Below are 21,045 nucleotides of genomic sequence, written 5' to 3' on the forward strand. Positions count from 1 at the left end.
AAAATTAAAATTAATATTATTTGGATCTCTCACATCATCAAAACTCAATGATGCAGTTGTAATCACTATGTTGTTCACGTTTAATTTCTCAATCGAACATAACAATCATCCATTAAGAAAAATTAGCTTGAGACACAAATTTTAAAGAATGGAAAATTATGAAACCAAGTATTGCGACGGCGGGCCCAGCGTGAGGCGTAGTTGGGAACATGTTTGCGTGATTGAGGTTTGTTTATTAAGGGAAGATCTTTGCGAATCTTACTAACCACCATCAATTGGGGAGGATTAAACAAATCCAAAGTCATCACTTTAACTTCCATGACTTTGAGTCATCATCATTAATTAATTAATTAATCACTTATGGAAATTGTAAATTCTGTATATGATATTAAACCATTCAATAAAACTTAATTTTCGTTTGAATTTGACCACATCTCATTATTGGTGCAATTAAATTCATTACATTATTAATTAAATTTAAATATCAATTTCAAATCAAATCAACATAAATTTTTAATTAAAATTTTTTTTCAATCGTATTTATAATAATTTTAACATAATTAATCTCATTGTTCATTCAAATAAAATTTTAACCATTTTACATTTCATAAATTTCAATTGAAATTCATCTTTCATTTTATAAATCACATTCGTTCATTTCAAAATTCAAACTTAAAATAGTTAAAGATAAAATCTTAATTTTAATAGCTAAAGTGCTCCTCTAAAAGGCCCTTTTTTTTTTTTTTTTAAGCATTTAACAATCGCTTTTTGACTATTAATGAAAAATAATTACTTATTAAGTTTATTATTAATTATTTTTAAATTGTAGTTTTGGAATAAATTTCATCATTTGTTATTGAACACTGACTAAAATCTTATTTGCATTATTAAATTTTAACTTGTTTCAATTAAGTCCTTGAATTCTGTAAATTATATAAAATCTAATCATCCTAATAAATTTCATTAAAAAAAGTGACAAAAAAATAACATGATTGCAATTAAGTTACCACACCAACAATTTTTTTGTGCATACCACCACATAAACATTTTTGGGATAGCAAAAAAATTGAAAAAAAAAATCACCAAAAAAATTCTGGCTAGCTTAATCTTAAATGCTTAGCTTTTACTCCAATACCTTAAAACAATCATAGCTATCATAATTTCAGCAAAATCAATGGTCAAACACAACAAAAATATGTTAAGATGACTATATTTAGTACATTGTATAGAATTCAGTGACTTTATTGAAATAAATTAAAATTTAATGATTCAAATTAGATTGATCAAAATTCAATGACCAATGATAAAAATCTCTAATAAGAATATGAAAAGTATTAACTAATATAGACTTCGAAAAAAAAAAAAAAAGCAATGTTGATATATTGAAGTGAATGAATATATTTTTCCATTTGCTTATCCCAAGATTGATAACACGTTTAATTTGTGAAATAGAATAGATGGGGAAAGGAATTTGTATTCCGTAAGAATAGAAAATAAGAGAAACATAATAGGATATGTATTATAACATTTGATTCATTAGAATGGAATATAAGATGCATTAGTATTAATGCATTTGGTTAATTCAAAGAATATAGATATAATAAGTTTAAAAAACCATATTGCCCTTATAATTTATTATCAAAATTATATTTATTAAAAATAATAAAATACTAATAATAATTTAATATAGTAATTAAATATTAATAATTAGTATTAAATTAATAATATTATATATTAATATTTTAATTAATATTAATTTAATAATTTTAAATATTAATTTAAAAGTATTAACTAATATTTCATAATATTAAATATTAACTCAATAACATTGAGTATTAATTTAATAATATTAAATATTTTAAAATTGTTTTAATAATATTTGAATATTTCATCTTATTTTAATAATATTTTCATTATATTTATTTTATTTTAATAATATTTTAATATTAATTTAATAATATTTTAACATTTTGATATTATTTCAATAAAATTTTATATGAAATATTAATAAAATATTTTAGTATTAAATATTATTTTAATAATATTTTAATATTAAATTTTAAGTGATATTATTTTAAAATAATTTAATTAATTTAATAATATTTTCATATTATTTAAATAATGTTTTATTATTATTTTAATATCATATTAATTCAATAATTCTTTTAATATTTAAAATTGTTCTAATAATACTTATGTATGATTTTAATATTAAATATGAATTATTTTAATAATATTTAATATTAAGTATTAATTTAGGAATATTTTAATATTTAATATAATTTAAATAATATTTAATATTAAGTATTAATTTAAGAATATTTTAATATTATTTATTTATTATAATTTACTTTATTAAAATTAAAATTAATTAATAATATATTAAATATTATAATTAAAATAATAGGAAAAAAATAGAATTGATCAAATATATAAAGACAAAATTGTCCAATAAATATTGTTTTAAATTCTTGAAGAAACAAAAATTACAATTCTTAAAAAATAATAAAAAGATTGTTATTTCTTGTTTTTAAAAAATTAACCTTTAATGGAATAATTTTTTTTTGCTAAAAAATAAACCAAACAATGAAACAAAATAAACATAAAAAAAGGGGAATGGAATTGCAATTTCCCTCTACCAAAAATGCCATGAATCTAAGAAGGAGAATGTGTTGTTTCTAGTGCATCTAGAATTATATATATATATATATATATATATATTTATTTATCCAATGAATGATATTAAACCATTTTTCTATTTTTATAAAAAAATATTAAAATTTTTTTTTTTTAGTTTTATACTATGTAAATGAATCTCCATTCATATATATTTTATATTAATTTCATGCTTTTCTTGTAAAGTTGATTGAAGTAATTAGTTAAATCAAACAAACATGGCCAACTCCATTTATTTAAATCAAATTCAAAACTTAAGGCATTAGCTTTTGTTTACAAGATGACCTATTATAGTTAAAGCCATCAGTTTAGACAAAGATGGATTTAGTCATCATTTTCATTCATTTCTTAATCAATACAATTAGGCGTGCTTAAAACCTTAAACTATAAGAATAATATTAAGCAAGAAATACAGCATATCAATTGGTGAACAAAGTGATGAAACCCTTTGGACGACTATGAAAGCTCATGGATAAACACAAATTAGCCAAAGACATGTGTTAAGAAGCATATTAAACAAGGAAATAATCAATAAGCTAGCTTCATATGCATTAAATAATAATTTATTTTAGGGTAAGAGCTTAGATAAGCCATCTTTGAAAATAGGAGGTACTTGTCTTTCAAGTATTAAATTTGATAAAAATATTAATCAATTTAGAAACTAAGTAGCACAAGCTAATCAATATTTGATTAGCTTAATTGGTAAGATCATTTGTCTTGAAAAATTTTATTTTAGATTTAAATCTTATCAATGACTTATCTTTGAGGAAGGTATTTCTCAACATCATCACCTTAGTCTCAGAGCAATTTTTATGATCTGTCTCTGAATTTTTTTTTTTTTTAAATTACAAACTATATTTTCAATAAGAATTTTACATTGACCTATTCTATCAATGTAAAGCATGATTCAACTCAACCAATCCAAAAAATTTTCCATTTGAATACCCTTTCCAACTTATTGCAAACAAGATCACATCAACAACATATCTCTTAATAGGAGAAGAAAAAAAAATTTTCATGATAAGCCTTGAGAATTGAGATATATTAAGAACCAAACAACAATATAAGCAATTTTATAGGCTGTTTGAAGAACATGAAACATAAAAAATACTTGTCATAAGAAAACACAAAGTCTTATAGTAGCAAAATATTGTTTACTTTTACATCAAATGAACTTCTTCCTTTTTATTTCGAAAAAGCATAAAATTCCTCAGAAGTTTTTCCAACATCTTACTAGACTTCTTAACCAATCTTCTGGCTAACTATTTGACTGAATTCTTCTGAGTTCCCACTCATCCGAACATATACTTCCTTTAATTATATCAAGTAAGGTTCGATGTCGAAAATGAGCCATGTCTTTTTGCGTAAAGGGAAAACAATCACCGAGTGTAAGGCAATCGGCATACTTCATTACAAAGAGGCCGCAATCAACCGAACTATCATACAAAACAAAAACAAAATTGATAGTTAAAAAATGGTTAATGATTGTCGAATGTGAAACCAAAAGCATATATTGAAACGTTAGAAATTTTGGGAAAAAAAATTATTTGCTTACTTCTCTTGAACAGGAATATCAGTTGGCACTTGAAATGACCATTCATTTGCATTATCATAACCCAAGAATGGCAATAGAGATCCTTTAAACCACCCTGAAATTGCTTTCTTTTCATCTTTATTATGCATTTGTGAAAGTCTATTAGAATCTAACCATGACAATTTCTGCATCTTGGTGTCCACATAGAAAAGCACCCAATGATTCAAAAAGCACAATGGTAGAAATATCTACAACCATGAAAAGTGGATCATATAACTATACATAATTCTGAGAATAAGAAAATGCATTAAAAATGCTATTTGTCTTCAAACATAAAAAGCTTACCTTATGGACATCTTTTAGCTCTTCAATCTTAACCCATCTCAATAGCTGGGAATCCGTTCTTTTCTTTTCAATCAAGAAAGTCTGTTGCATGCATGCATAATAGATCAATGTTACTCATGACGAATCATAATATATAATATCAACCACAAAGGTTAGTCCAATTAGTAAGGAGGTAGGCTCCCTTTCCTTGTCAACGAAGGTTCGATACTTGTCAGGAGCGCCTCAAGAGTAAAATCCTAGAGTGCACCCTTAAGATCATCTGGGGATTAGACCCAAGTAAAGCCTAGGGATACCCCTAATCCGTATTACCATAAAGACATGCAATATCAATTTGAATTCATAATATAATCTAATTCATCAGTAGAAGTCCTTACCGCTATACAAGAGTCAATTGAATAGTGCTTCACATATAGATTTGGAACTCTGTTTGCCCTCCTCTTAAGCAATTCAAAGAATGCATTAACAACCTTTAAACATGGCAAAACAATAGTTATTACTTGTTTGCATGTAATTATGATATACTCTCACCAAAAATTAACACTTCCTAGATCATTTGTTTGCAAATACTTACCGAATCATCGATATAGTATTCTTGTCGAGATTCTTTGTCATGAGGGATAATGAGTAAAGGTGCTAACGATTTGCCATCCACATTCATCCCCTTATCTTGTACAACCAAATCTCTTTAAGAAATAAATTTTATAGGTAAGTTGCTATACTCACATTTTATGTCATACTAAAGCTAATAACTTACCCACTCAGCCTAGAACTTTCCCATCTCTTTATTTGTTTTGCTTCATCCTGTGTAAAAGGTGAGACCAAATATGCCTGAATATCCTGTAAAATCATGATCACATACCACAAGAATTACAAACAACGTCTAGATGTATTTTGCTAGTGTTTCTTTTTTTGAATAATATAAATACAAACCTTCTCAGACAATGTTCTGTGCTCTGTCATATTTATTTCTTCATGGCATGTTGTTTCCTCATCAAGCTTGAAAGAAGAGGATGTAACAAATTGACAATACGAATGAACATTACTCGTAAGTAATAGATAACATATTATCTGCAATAAGAATACAAATAACTTAAAATTATCATACAACTACCATCTTGTAGGACGCTTTGTCTGTGGCTTGATTGTTGGTCTCTTCAGCATTATATTTACTATGTTTATGGTTCTCTATCACATAACTTCCTTTCTCCTCCATCTTCCTTTTAGCCTACGATATGAAAACACATAAATGTAGTTCCAACCATACTTCTTTGTTATAATATGAATAAAAACTTTGACCAATCACCACTCATGTACCTACCGTAATTTGTACATTCACATGTTCTGTTTTGCCATCTGCACCAAAAAGTATGAAGGTTAAAACTATTATAGCTAGTTTCAAACAAAATTGTCTTGTTGCAACATTGCAAGTTGTGAGATCTACACTATAAGAGACAAAAAAACCAACCATACACCATTAATTCTACAAACCAATAAGCAATTAACTGAATACTACAACGAAAAAAATTCACAAAAGAAGCATATTTCTAATTCATATGTTATTAATTAAGTCTTACAAAAATATTATGCCAAAGTATATCCAGTCTGAGACAACCTTAATAAGAACCTGGTATGTCAAATTTAAACAGAGTTTATTGTAGAGTTAAAGTCTTTAATTATTTTCATTTATGCATTTCTATAAATTTGGACGTCAGTGGACCCAAGTTAAGCATACTCTATTAAAGTTGTTCATATAAACTTGCATAAAAGTGAGGTAGCTGCTTCAAACAAATTCCCAGGGAAATTTATAAGCTGTAAGGAAGGTGTTTTGAGCTAGTATTAAACATATTTTGCATCTAAAACACATTACACCATTCATAGATTAAGTTATACCAATGCTGAATCTATTACTCAAAACTCCTACATCCTCAAATAGCGAGGTCGCGCCACCTAGAAAAAGAATAACTGAGGGTCCTATTTTCCTAATCATCATGGAACTGACATGAATTCCCCAGGTATGATATTTTTTCAATCAGATGATGCAGGAAAAAAAAATCGAAAATGCCACAAGCAAGATTATCCAAGTTATATGAAATTTTTGTTTGTTTGTTTTTTTTTCTTTAATAAATAGTTGAATACCACTGATAAAGACAGACTTTCTATATAAAAATGTTGAAATGGGGCAGAAATTGCAGTTGTGATTTCTTTTATGCTGCCCATAGGCCATATGTGCTTCTGAAACTGGTTAGGTTAACCATTCAGAATAATTTTTTGCAACTTTTAGCTATTAACAGATAACTTTAAACACGATGGTTACTGTAATTACATGCCAAAGGAAAGAAGTAAAAAAGCATTGCTACTTAAATCTTGCTAGAAGGCTGCAACCTAGCAATTTGAAGGACACAGAAGAATTAGGTTGTCTCTGATGCCAAAACAGATGCCCTGTTTGTGGATATTTCCTATCACTAGAATTCATATCATTCTAGGGAAGATCATGCCAGCTGAGGTATGTCTAAGTATTCTAAGTTGAATCTGAATGTTTAGATGTTGTTTGCTTCAAGCCTCTGCTTATGAAGAAGAGAGGAAAGAGAACAACATTCATCTTCACATTTCCCAGGACCCCACAGCCCCATCCCAAAACCCCGTAATTTGCTGGCCTGGTAAAATTTAATGCTTTTGTCCTATTTTTACAGCCCTCGTTTTATACCCCTTCAATTATAAAGAAAGAACTCGGACAACCCCCAATCATAATTGAGAAAAAGACACTTTGACCCATATGTGAACCCTTAACATGGTTCTGGGTGCAGAAATAAAAATATAAGCAAATATTTTCATTTGAAACTTAAAGGTGAGACTTTATCTTTACACCCTTGAGTCATTGCTCCATTATTAGTTTATGAGAAGATCATAAACAAGTACGTAGGCTACACTTGTTTATGATAATAATAACTGGATTTCCAACTAAAATAGGTAACTGCTATTGCATATTACCTAACATAAATAAATAATACAGTTACTAAAAGTAGAAAAATTGAAAAACATAAGGCATAAACTTAGATGATAGCAAATTTAAATAGATTTAAACTGGACATACTTCTTTTAGGTGTCACTAACCAGTCCTGGCAGCAAATAAAGGCTTCTACGAAATTGGGACCCAAGCCACTATAGTTTAGATTTGTCACCAAAGTGTTGAAAGAAGAATCAAGTGGAACAACTGACACAGGAATTGCTAGGATATCACGAGCCATCCTACCAAGTGTAGGAAACTTTAGCTTATTGATGCGCCACCAACCTAGTACGTCAAAGAGTTCCCCATCAGCAACCAAAGGAAGTAAAGGCTCTTCTAAGTAACAATCAATATCTGACTTCCATGAAGCCACGTCATTAAAATTGCTTGCAGATGCATATCTACTGAAGGACTTCAGCATTGAATCATTAGCACTCTGTGTTGTTGAGCAACTAAAATCACTAAATATGGAAGCAGGTCTTGATATATTGCTCCCTTCATTGGCATATTCATAGTAAACATCCATAAGAAGTTTATAAAATTTGCTCAACTGCATTTTCCTATCACACTGATAAATCTCACCAAATGAAAACTCCACAAATCTGAATTTTAACCGTGGGTCAAGAACAGCTGCAATAGCAAAAATCAAATTATAGGTATTCCAATACTTCTCAAATTTCATCTTCATCAACTTCATACAAGGATAATTGCCTTTTTCCAACTGAAGAAGTTTCTTGTACATATCACAAAGCTTAGGAAAGTACAAATTTGGAGTGAGAGACTGAGCTCCCCCTGAACTACTTAAAGTGTCATAAAAACCCTTCAAAAACCTGTGCATTACTAGTGCCCTGTCCCATTCCTTCATTGATGGGTTTGATCTGAAATTGCCATCATTTTGTTCTAGTTGACAAAACACTTCTCTTGATTCCAAAGCCCAATCAAGCATGTCAAAATTTGAATCTAACCTTAAAGGGCTATCATCCCTTAATTTCCCACCTTGCAACTTCACCTGATTTACTGCATCTTGAAATTTCAATCTCCCAAATGGTGTTTCATTGACATATTCAACCGATTTTCTTATATTTTGAAGTACATCATCTATCTCATATAATCCATCCTGAATGAGAGTGCAATTGATGTAACAACTGTCTGAAGGAAGGGAAATTTGGCCACTGAGACAATTTTCTTTCAAATGTTCAACTATAATGTCATTCAAAGGAAAATCATCCAGAACTATAGAGCATACTTTCTTGCGTATATTCCACTCTGAAACTGATTCCTGAATGATCGTACTAAGAGACTTAGCATCATAGATATAATCCAAAATTTTGAAGGCAAGGATTTTCTTCTTTAATTCCCAATCATCATCAACAAAGTTTGCTATCAAACAGCAATATACATTCTTTCTAAGGTTGTCCTTCAACAATCTAATTGTCAAACTGATATTACAGGCAAGCTGATCAAAATAGTGGCGAAGTTTCTCTTTTTCTTCCTCATAGATACCATATATGTTAGAAAGAATACTTTCTCGTGGTTGAATTTCAAACCTTGGCTGCAAATTATTCAAAAAATTTTTAAAAGATTCATCTTCAGCCATATCCAACACATATGGAAGCTTAATAATTAATTTTTCAAAATCAAGGCGACTCCTCTCTGGATCAAAAATTGGGCTTCCTTCCTTGGCACTTAGAATTGTTAAATCACTACTTTGAGCTGGAAATTTCAGTTGCATGTCCTGATATTCACTTTTCTTAACCGGGCATCTGTCTAAATGATTTTTCAGATGTGTGGTTCCACTCTTGCTTGACCCCGTACAACTCTTATTACAATGTTTACATTTGGCCCACAGTGATCCATTTTCCCAAACCCTATCGAAGTGCTCCCAAACCATAGATTTTCTTTGTTTTGTTCGTGGGAGTATAGAAATATCCCTGTTTGCTTTCACATTCTCAGGGTCAATATCAGGAATAGGCTCAAAAATGTTGTCCTTTTTCTTGACACCCTTTCAGCAAGTAGACAAATCGAATTAGTAGTGCATATTAATGTCGTAATTCGAAAAAAAAATGTACTTGTTAAAGATTCTTGCTAATTGAAACCTCAAGTCCTTTCAAGTACAAGTTAAAATTGTAAGTGCATTTTAAACTTCAAAGTACCTAAAGCTTCAAGTTGCATCACATAAAATTGAATTAAGCATTAATTAACATAATTGATTTATTGACAAACATTTACCAAATGTTGGTAGCTATCCTATCAATAACCTTTTCCCCAATTACAGAAGAGAGAGGGGACTATGGCATGTAATTCCTTCGAAATATATGTTCATAATAATAGCTTCTAAAATGATTTTAGTTTTTAGAGTAACTAATCTTTATTGGCTGTTAATTCAATAATTAGAGGTCAATAAACACCTAGTTTTCAAGTTTCAAAACAATTAGAGGGTTCTGTGGGGAAAATGAAAAATTAGAGCATAAAAATTTAATTAATACAACATTGACATGGAGAAATTAAGAGTAATCAATTGTCACATAGAGTATAGTGATTAAGAAATAAAAAAGGTGCTGGTCACGAGGCCATTGTGTTTCCAAGTGTTTCCAAAGTTCATCATCATTAACTCTTTTGGTTGGGTATGTTAGAGGGACTTGTTCCACCTAGTGATGAAGTATGTTTAGGCACTAATAGAAAGCTTATCATAGATATATCTGGTAGGTTGATATTTCAAATCAATTCCTCCTAAAAAAAATTTGAAGTCATTAGATCCACGAGTGCTAATTTACGACTAAAAAATAATAATGTCAATCAAATATATAAGACGGGTATTTACCTGCTCATGTGGCTGTTGTGTTCCCACTTCACGATCATCCCTCGGTTCAGCAGTATTCAGTAGTCCATTTACGTTTAAATTAAACGAATGACTAATGGTTGAAGCTGGTGGAGTGCTTCTCGTAGGCATTAACACTTGTGTCACTGCCGGAGTGCTTAAAATGGCTTCTTGAAGGAAATCAGTTCCACCAACAAGCAACGGACCAGTAGCTGGAGCTGGTGGAGAGCTTGCCATTGGCATTGCCACTTGTGTCACTACCGGAGTGTTTGAAATGGCTTCTTGCGGTAAACCGACTCCAATACTATCTTCTTGCAAGAGACTGACTCCAGTACCAACTAAATTACCAATAGTTGGAGCTGGTGGAGAGCTTCTCACAGGCATTGTCATTTGTGGAATGTTTGAAATGGTTGCTTCCCCAAAACCAAGTCCAGTACCATGAACTCTGGGTGTTACAAAAGTTTTCTTCACATTTTTCAAGTAAAAAAAGATACGGTCCTCCAACAACTTTTGTTCCTCAAAATTCTTCGTAGAGGAAGGAAGATAGAATTCTAGTACACAACTATCGCCACCAACAAAATTGTTCAGTAGATTGATTGCAACAACATCTCGATAACCAAATTTGCTTGCAGCATTGGCAAATGGATACTCAAGCATATCAAACTTTCTAATATCTGAAACAAAAAGGCTCTCATTTAATTGAAGTACTTTCCCTGCAATAGCTTGCCCTTCTAGAAACAGATGCGGCTGTCGTACACAAATCTCCATGAACTCCTTGGATGCACAATTATTATTAACATAACAAGCAGTACTTTGGATGGAAAAAGTATGTTTCTTCTGTAGATCTGGCGTGATTTCATTTTGGACGTGCTTTACATTAGCCCATAATGTCCATGTTAAAGCCAATGGCAACTCATATCTCAAACATATATCTTCGGATAGGTCATATATCTCAGCTAAAGCAGCAATCCGGTTCAATGAAAAACCCTGATAAAAATGAATTGTCAAAAATGTAATTTAGAAGTACATACTACCTTTTAAATAAACACTTTCCCAGATCTTGAAATATGCAATTTGTAAATTTCTTTATGCATGGCCTCCCTCTGTGGGATATTCACACTAATAATGTAAATCTTGGAGCAGTTTGAGACTTTCAGTCCTAGCAAAAATAATATAAGAAATGCTCAAAATGTGCAACCTCTAAGCAGATTTTGAACACCACAAATTTTTTTGTGGGAAAGAATGAAGTGAACTCATTACTTGGTGCCCACCAAATTTTCTCATCCCTCTTTTTTAATTCTCTGAACATGATGCGTATTAATAATACTAATTCAAATTGGAAGTATTGAACCTTAGACTTTTATTCAAACTCTCATCTCCATCTACTTAAGCTAAATTTAGGTAACTTATACTGTACTTTTATGTAATCTTACGTCTTCTCTTAGTACCAGACAAACTAGGACTATGTCTATTCCTTTTATCAATAAACCTTTTCTTTCTTCTTTTAATGTCAGAGTCAGAGAGACTAAAATGACTTGAATCTAAAAATACTCAAGTCTCCATTCCTAACCACTAAAGAAATTAGAGGTGGCTTATTGCATGTTTATGAAAATCTTATGTTTTTTGGGACTAGAAAGAATCTGAAAAAGGCTTTTGCCCAAGTTAACCACAATTTTCCTTTTCATCGAAAGGTTTCTCATAAAATACTTTTTGCTAAGAAAATATTTTCTCTAGAACGTGCAAAGCCTCATATGACTCGATCCTAATTTATTTTGCTTCAATAATATTTAATAACAAGAGTTAAATTCTGCTTTCTATATTAACGTGAATGCAAAAAATCTAAAGATAAACTATGTGTGAAGCATAATAAAGCAATGTTCATGGAATATTTTGTTTCATTATTTTTCAGCAAATAATCACAAAAGTTGAAGAACAATCACGAGATAATTGTATTACGTATTATAGGTGACATACATGCACACAGAATCTTCCGTTCTTTTTTTGGTATAATGTACGCAGAATACCAGCAAAGGGTTCTTTGCCATCAGGAGAAGAAAATGAGAAGAAAAGAACAGGATGGAAATCGCAGTAATAAAGTACACTCATTTTCTGATAATGATAGTCCTGTCTCTGTCTTTATATTTCTAACTTTGGCTAAAACACTAAAAAAGCTACTAAACTATTCACTTTTCTTAAATAAGCCTTTTTAATTTGTATTTAAATAAGTCTTTATTTAAAATAAAAAATTGATTTATGTTAGGGAATTATTTAGGTACAAATTAAAGGTTAAAGGATTATTTGGATACCAATTAAAAGCTAAGGATTTAGTTGAATGCAAATTAAAAGTTAAGAACTTATTTAGATGTAATAAAAATATAAAGACTTACCTAAAAAAAGTAGTAAAGTTCAAAGACATTTTTGTTATTTTAGCCTCCAACTTTTCAATTATCAATATAGAAGAAAAAACATATTTCAACTTTGAATCTAACTATGAATTATAATGTAATTAAAAAAATGTTACTAGTTATGTAAGATCAAATCAAATTGAAAATTTAAGAGTAATTCTTGTTTAGGAGATTGTGAGAGAAAAAGATAATACCTCAGGAAAAACTTCAACAGTTGGGAATAGACCCTCGTCTGCAAAATTTTGATGGGAATCTGATATGGAAATTAATAAATTAGAGAAAAAAGATCAGCAATCTGAACAACTATAAAGCAAATTAGAAAGGCTTTATTTTCAAAACTAAACTTCATTACATTTCTACTTTGGAATTTAGAATTCAAGCTTATGATGTTTAAAACGAGCTTATTTAACTTAATAAACGAATGCAAACAAGCTTAATCGAGCTCCTTCACGAACTATTCAACAATCTTGGTTCATTTACGGTCTTAGTTGCATTGCATCTTTTCAATCACAGAGAAGATATTAATAAAAAAAAAAAAGGGAAACGACACCTTGAACAGAGTTTGAGCTGAAGTTATCCATCGACTTTGTGAATTTCCACACCGATATGACAACCGGTGGCGATTCCTCCAAATTAACAATCAAACACCCATTTTCCTCTTGGACATGGAGGCCAAATAACCCTGGCTTCTGGAGTGGAAATAGAAGAAACCCAGCCCTTTGCAGGCGGGATCCCCAAAACTGAGCCACAGTCTCGTGTGGATCCATTACGACCATCCCTTCACATCCGACACTGCTACAAATCCCTTGCCTATGATAGTCCAAAAGATCGCATGAACTGTTAGAAATTTTACCAAAAATGCAGGAGTAAGATTCAAATGAGCGCTCCAAGCGTTCGATGAAATTGAAGTCATTATCGCTAGCACTCTGTTCAACAATAATCACATTATCTGGCTTTATCTGCCTCAATCTTAACAACTCTCGCTCCATTGATCCTGACTCTGCAAGCAAACGGTGGAGTTTATATCTATAGCTGATGACCACAGCCTCATCCTCTGCTCTTCTGAATTCAAAAGACTCATCCAAATCACCCAAACTGTTGGCCTTAAACACTTGAAACTCCAACGTAACATTTACAAGCTTGGCTCTACAAGTGAGATTCCGACCTACCCCTCCGACGTCTATTGCATTTTTCAGCAACGGCGAGACTATAACACTTAAACGAAATGATCGGGGAAGGATGGCTTGCATTAAAACGGAGAACAGGTCACAATACCTGGCATCAACATCTGGTAACAACCAGTCACCATAACAGGTACCAATATCTGGTTGCAACATGGACAAGAAGTCAATGATGTGGACTTGCCTCTTTCCCCTTGTAGCAGTGCCGGTGACAAGTTGTAAAGTTCTGTAAAAGTTGGATCCAGGCATGAAGGAAGTTGGATAGGGAATGGTAGGACGCAGTCCATAAGCTCGGCGAACCAGAGCTTCAGCGAAGTATTTGATAAGCTTGCTTTTGTTTTCGTCGGTTTCCATGACAGCAAGATCCCATATACACGCCATGTAATGATCAGCAAGAATCAGGTTCCCATCTTGAAAAGCTTGAGCGCAGGCTTTTGATACTTGCAACACCCAAGAGCCCATCACTCTAAGCACTCGAAACTGAAAAGTGAAATTGGATTATGATTTATTCATAGAAAGTAGTCACCAATAAGACATATATTTGTACTTTTTCTTGTGAATGTTTGGTCAGTATTGGCGGCTTTTCTGTCACCAACACTGGCCCCCTACATAGTCAACGCTTAACTCACACGAATAAGGATTTGAAACTAGAGAGACAAACACTGCTACTTTGGGTTCGGCTTATTCGATAATTCAAAACTTGAAATTTGATTATTGCGTTTATTTTTTATATTCAAATTGAATTTTAATTTAATTGATCCGATTGAATTTAGCTTAATAGATTGACTAAGTTTAAACAAATTTAAATATTTAAATTAAGTATTATATTTTTTATATTTATTTATATATTAAATATATTAAAAAATAAAATTTTAATTAAGATTTAATTTAATATTGTGGTTACGATTAAAAAAAAATATTGATTTTAAAAAAATTACGTTTAAAAAGTATTGTAAAAAATTATCGTGAAAGTTATGATTTAAGATTTTTAAATGTTTAACATTATTGTAAAAAAAATTATTGTGCAAAATAAAATGTTTACAAAAAATCTTGAAAAGGAAAAAATAGGTTTTATTTTCTCAAAAATAAATAATTTAGTAGGTATTTAGTTATTTTTATTTCAAATCATAAGTTTTAAACCACATCTGCACCCCCTAATTAGTTTTTTCAGTTGGTTCATTTTTAGTTGTTCAAAAATACTTTTAATAAAAATTATACTATATTTAATATTAATTTTACATTCAAAAGCTGTATTTTACAACCAAACATAATCCTATATGAGTTTTAAGTTTAATTAGATTTCCATTGAACTACATAAATTTAATTTAATTCATCGCTCAAGTAACTTGAGCGATTAAATTCAATTTGACAATAAATGATACGAACTCATATATATTTTTTTCTTTTTAAAATCCAACTCAAATAAATTAAAAGTAGTTAAATTTATTTACACTTTTATTAAAGATGAGCTAAATTTGCATTCTCATGTTTATTCATCCTATGTTGCGTTGCTTATCATCATAGTTATAGTCATAGTGAAGATTATAATACTAGCTAGTTCTTTTTACCATTTGATTTTTTATTTTTTTTCCTAACATTTTTTTTCTTATTTTCAATTTTAAAAACTTTTCTCTAGCCCTTGCTTCTTGCAATTGTTTCTCCATCATTCTTCTTGTGTTCATGGCCAATCTGTGGTCATATTTCAACATAGATATAAAAATCATGATCCATATTTTGTATTTTAGGTTGGCAACTTATGCAATCTTTATATACTTTCTTTAATTATTATGTGTAAGGTATCAACCAATATAACTTTGTTAAAGTAGAATGAAAAAAAAAAACAAAAGAATCTTTTTGCAAGAAACTTTCAAGAAGCTTTCTTAAAGATAATAATTTCCTTAAAATATGCAAATCATTACTAAAAATGTTTTCCCCAAGATATAATGCCCAAATGAAAAAGAAAATTATTGCATTTCATCTTTTCTTTGAATACACATGAACCATGAAAAAAAAAAAGTGTAGGAAGATAAATTTTGTTTTTGATCTTTAAAAATTTGAAAAGTTGTAAGATTGTTTGAAAAATGAGTGGGTAGAAAGTATATATAAGCCCCAAAATGTGTCTCAAATAACTCTCCACGAATAAGCATTATTTGAATGAAGTGATACAACTATTGGAATGAAAATGCATGTTAAATAGACTTGGTTTTTTATTTTCCAACACGATTAGTTAATTGCCTTAGGCTTTTTCTTCATCTAGAATGTGGGCATTTGGATGTTCAAATAAAATATTCAAATGCTTGCTTTTTTATTTTCAAAATTGTAGTTATGAGATAGAGCAGTCAATTGCTTTTCAAAAGGAGTCGACTTATTTCTTAGATAGAATGCAAAAATTCGAATGCTTTCTTTTGAAAATTCAATTTCTCATTTATTGGGTTAGGTAGTTGATTACCCGTTAATTGCAGTTGATTGCTTTTCTAAATAGAATGTTCCAAATCATGAATAGTTACTAGGACAGTCAATTGTTAGGACAATCAACTACTCTTTTTTTACTTTATTCCAATGATTTTCCATACTTCCAAAACATCATTTTTTTTTTCAATACACATACATATTAAATGATTGTAAAACAATATTTTCACTTTAATAATCTTAAAAAAAACACTTCTTTGGTAATTTATACAATACCATATTTCATGTTTCTTTCTATATTCACACAAGCAAAGATTTAATATCTACACAAAACTATTGAAAGGCCCATATTTTAGCTTTTTTCAAATCATTAATTCTATTCTTTTTCCTTAATGTGGTGTTTTTAAGAGTTTTGTCAGTTCTTGGTTGCGAATACGCATAGTAATTAGAGAGTTGATAATTGGATATCTAACATTATCTAACCCACTTGTACTAAGTTCGAATATCCTATAATTGGATAATTATTGAGTTCAATAGGAAGTTTACTACTTGTGTCGGTTTGTATTTGGGATTAGCAACATATGCAATCTTTATATACTTATTAAATTATTGTGTGTGAGGGTATCAACCAATGTATTGTGTGTTTTGAAAATCCCAACCTGCATATGATCACAGGTTTTTTTTTTCTTTTTTTTTATCTCCATTTATTTTATTAATTAATTAATTATTAATTATTTTTTTGAAAAGAATAAAGAAAAAGAAAATTTTGGTAATATTATTTATGATGTTTTTATTTATGATTTTTAATTGCATGATAATATATATATTATGGCATAATTATATCATTATTTTTTTCTTTTTTTGCATGATATATTATTATTGCACGATATAATATTATTTTGCGAGATAATTTTTATTTATTTTAATTTTTTTCTTTCGAGTTAAAAAAATAAGAGTTTTCAAAAATATTTTTTAATCATACCAAACTATTGAAATATTTGCATATGAAATTAAATCTTATCAAACTATTAGAAGATTTAATACATTTTTTAAAAATGATTTTCAAATAAAATCTCATCAAACTATTGGGAGATTTGCATTAAAGTAAATTTTACTAAATTATTGGAGGATTTTACTAATTATTTTTTAACAAAATTAAATGAATCAAATGATAGAGCCTTTTCAAAGTGAAACACTAATATTTATGAATACTTTTGAGGTGATAGAATTATCTTAAATTACTATCAAACTATTGGAGTATTTTTAAGATCAATTCTCAATATCAAATATTTTGGTATATCATAAATATGGTTAAGGCTTGTATAATTTGAAATCAAATTGGTACTATTCTTTGGATGGGCGCTGTGAGGGTACTATAACCTTTTTCATGTGTAACCATACTCCCAAATCTAAAATTTGATTTCATAGATTATAATATATTATTTAAAGGTATCTAAGTCAATCATAAGACTCCTCTCTAAATGGGTTAGATTCTGTCAGGTGACCAATCACACCTAATTAAAAAAAAATTGATAACGACTACTTTTAGTCTATGTCTAACTATATGTCCACGAATCTACATGTTATAATAGTTTGACGATTTCACTAGGGATATCGAGAGTTAGACTAGTAAATGATTTCTTATTATCCAAGACCAACTTAATAAGTTTAAGAAAAATTTTTTTTCTTTTCTTGTCTATGTTTTATTTATTTATTTATGTATTATTATTTGTCATACTTGTCATTCATTTGCATTTGCATAATATGGACTTTATACTTGAGTTATGTCCTTTATGAGGGAGTAAAGTACCTATGCCTTTGTGAGATTTTATGTTTTCACATGGGTTAGCGAAATACTCCCATTTAAATTGAACTCTTTTTGCTTGTAACCTATAATGGGCAAAGATTTGGGTACCTTACTAGTCTATAATGGACAATGATGTAAAGAACGATTTGAGAACCTTTTAGAAGTGATCCAAGGTACATATAGATAGCTTTATAAGCTTAACCTGTAGTAGAGCCCTATTTTTTTTACCTTTTAGATTGAATCCAAAATTTAGGATCATGTTGTTGTTGTGTTATATTTGCTTTATTATGTTTACTCTTTATTGTATATTGATAATTAACCAATTTCTTTGTCTTTCTTTTCTTACATATTCATAAACATATATATAGATTGCATATTATTCATGCTTTAAAGATATCTTCAACAAAAGCTTTCATGAAACCCACAGAACCTCAAGTTTGTGCCTTGTCTGTGTTTTTCAAATATGAGTCACCTATTGATGTCAATATGGAGTTAGAAAAGAGACAATGAGAAGAATGAGATTGTTTACCATCCGACTATGTCTCTACTTTGCCTAAGAAAGTTCGATTGCTTCTTAAACAAAACAATTTGAAAGACCAGTCAAACATATAGCATAACATAGTTCCTTCAAAGTAGCAAGCTTTTTGTCAGAAGTTTGGGCATGTTGCACATTTATTATTAGGAAAAATTAAAAATTCACTCATTAAGGCTATGGTACAATTTTGGGATCATTCTTATCATTGTTTCATGTTTAATGAAGTTGATTTGGTACCAACTATAGAGGAATATTTGATTTTGGTGGGTATCTAACTCTAATATCTAAATAGTGTATATGTGAAGAAACAGAAGCCAGGATATCATAAAAAATTAGCTCATATTTTAGGGATAGAAAAAGAGCTCATAAATTCACAAGTCTAAGAAAAAAAAAAAGGGCATAAAGGTATTCTATGGGAATTTTTTGAGATTTCATTATTAAACATCTTGATAATGACCAAGGAATGAATGTGTTTACTTTGGCAATATATGGGATGGTGATCTTTCCCAAAGTCTTAGGCTTTATTGAGTTAAAAATGGTGGATTTGTTTGAGCAAATTGAAAGAAAATGTAATCTTTTATTGGTGATATGGGCATAAACTATCAAATCATTGAATTTTTGTAGACAGAATGATAAAGCACGTTTTTTAGGTTACACACCACTATTTTATTTGTGGATGAAGAGGCATTTTGAATCAAGAAGAGTACTTTTTCCAAACTCTATCTCTATAATCAAAATCTAGTTAAGAAATTTTGTGAGAGTGAATGGCCAGAAGTGAAGACCAAGAAAGAATGAGAGTATTTACTACAGAAGCTCATAACTTATTAGGTGAAATGGTTAGTTTCATAGATGAATTAAGAACCCATGTTGTATCAATGTGGAATTGAGATAAGAGTTTCACTTTTTTAGGCTTATGAGGGTTAACAAGTTATGCACCATTGATGGTGAAAAAATGGTATAAAGCTGAACAGTTTATTCCTATGACACAAAGGTTTAACCAATTTGACTAGGGAACCTAAAACATTTTAGAAGATTGACAACATGATCAAGGCTTGAAAGAAGCCCAAAAGAGCGAGTCTTAGATCATTTACTGATAAAGTCATTTATGGATATTTTGTGTGGACAGCCAAAGGGGTAAGGAGGTTATGTCTACACTTAAGGTTTATTGCTAGTCAGTGAATCAGAAGTTGGATAAGGTACATAAAAAGTTAGAATTTGCAAAGAAAGAATTTGAAGTTAAGAAAGATAAAATGAAATAAAAGATTCTAAGGTTTTAAGAAAAGAGGAAGCAATGGAAAGATAAAGCAAAAAAGTTAAAAGTTTGAGTCCACAAGATCTTCGAAGACCATGATACGATAGTTAAGGATTTGGTTGAACTTTATCAATAAGATAAGAGATTAAAAAATGAAAGTAAAGCTCAAAAGGTTGTTAGAGAGCGTGACAACACCCTTAAAGAATTGATAGACTACAGTAAGAGTATAAAAGACTACACATCGAAGTGAAGAGCAAAGAAATAAACATCACTGATTTGACTTGTGAGAGTGAAAAATAAAAAAAAAATGTTCCTAAATGGAAAATGATTATGTTGAGGCTCAACAAGAAAATAAAATGCTTAAAAGGCATATCTAGACACTAAAGCAGAAATTGAATGAGTAAGATGATCATATCATGGCACTCACAAAGGAGTATAGAGAGTTATCCTACCAAGTATGGTTTGACAAAAAAGAAAGGTTAGAAAGGTAAAGGTACATAAAGGTTAAGAAGGTAAAGGTACATAAAGATCTTATAAGATAAGTAAGGCAATGATTAAGGCACGAAAAATGGTGGAAGAAGCTGAAACATTGAAAACTTTGGTCACACTAGCAAGAGAGCATGGGCAATAATTGTTGAACTTCATTGAAGAAGCAATAGATCAATAGGAGTAATTAAGTGCTTTTACAAGTGGAGAATATTAGACTTGATGTAAAACAAACTTTCTATGAAATAAATAGAAGTTCACTTTTGTTGAAATTGTAAAAGGGTAAATATTTTTCTTTCTTTTTTTTCCATACATTGCACGCATCCATTCATAATTAATTCTTAATATGTTAGTTTATAATAAGATCACTAATTTTAGATTATGATACATAAAGTTCAAAGATAGCTTAACATCAATATAACACCAGGCCTTAAGCTAAAAAAATAGAACAAGATAATACGGGCTGTGTTGAGAAGTTGAAAAAAGCTCAAGAAAAAATCAAAGGAGAATTGAGCAAGATCCTTAAAGCTTTAGGTATGCTAAACAAAAGAGAAGCAGTTAGGGATGGCATCGGGTCGGGTTCGGGGCGGGTT

At 29.8% G+C, this 21,045-nt stretch overlaps 1 protein-coding gene across 3 annotated transcripts; it reads right to left on the reverse strand.

Annotated features, from left to right (window-relative positions):
- Window positions 1-3,718: 3,718 nt before the first annotated feature.
- On the reverse strand, window positions 3,719-14,479 carry LOC111305754 (uncharacterized). 3 transcript variants are annotated; one of them, XM_022903531.2, is made up of 13 exons: window positions 13,333-14,479; window positions 12,977-13,035; window positions 10,381-11,364; window positions 7,647-9,561; window positions 5,874-5,908; window positions 5,667-5,780; window positions 5,486-5,551; window positions 5,310-5,392; window positions 5,127-5,238; window positions 4,930-5,022; window positions 4,556-4,636; window positions 4,232-4,458; window positions 3,719-4,112 (listed from the first exon to the last, which is right to left on the reverse strand). In XM_022903531.2, exons 1-13 carry the CDS (start codon window positions 14,423-14,425, stop codon window positions 3,935-3,937), a joined length of 5,040 nt encoding a protein of 1,679 aa, XP_022759266.2. In that variant the 5' UTR covers window positions 14,426-14,479; the 3' UTR covers window positions 3,719-3,934. The 3 variants fall into 3 exon arrangements, 2 of the variants coding, with proteins under 2 accessions (XP_022759266.2, XP_089606506.1); XM_089750380.1 differs by having other exon boundaries at window positions 3,760-4,112; window positions 5,661-5,780; XR_016331288.1 differs by lacking the exons at window positions 3,719-4,112; window positions 4,232-4,458; window positions 4,556-4,636 and having other exon boundaries at window positions 4,984-5,022; window positions 5,127-5,221; window positions 5,661-5,780.
- Window positions 14,480-21,045: the final 6,566 nt, after the last annotated feature.

This window comes from Durio zibethinus, chromosome 21 (assembly GCF_047325235.1).
Source record: "Durio zibethinus cultivar Kanyao isolate XHJ-2024 chromosome 21, ASM4732523v1, whole genome shotgun sequence".
In the NCBI taxonomy this organism is placed as follows: Eukaryota; Viridiplantae; Streptophyta; class Magnoliopsida; order Malvales; family Malvaceae; genus Durio; species Durio zibethinus.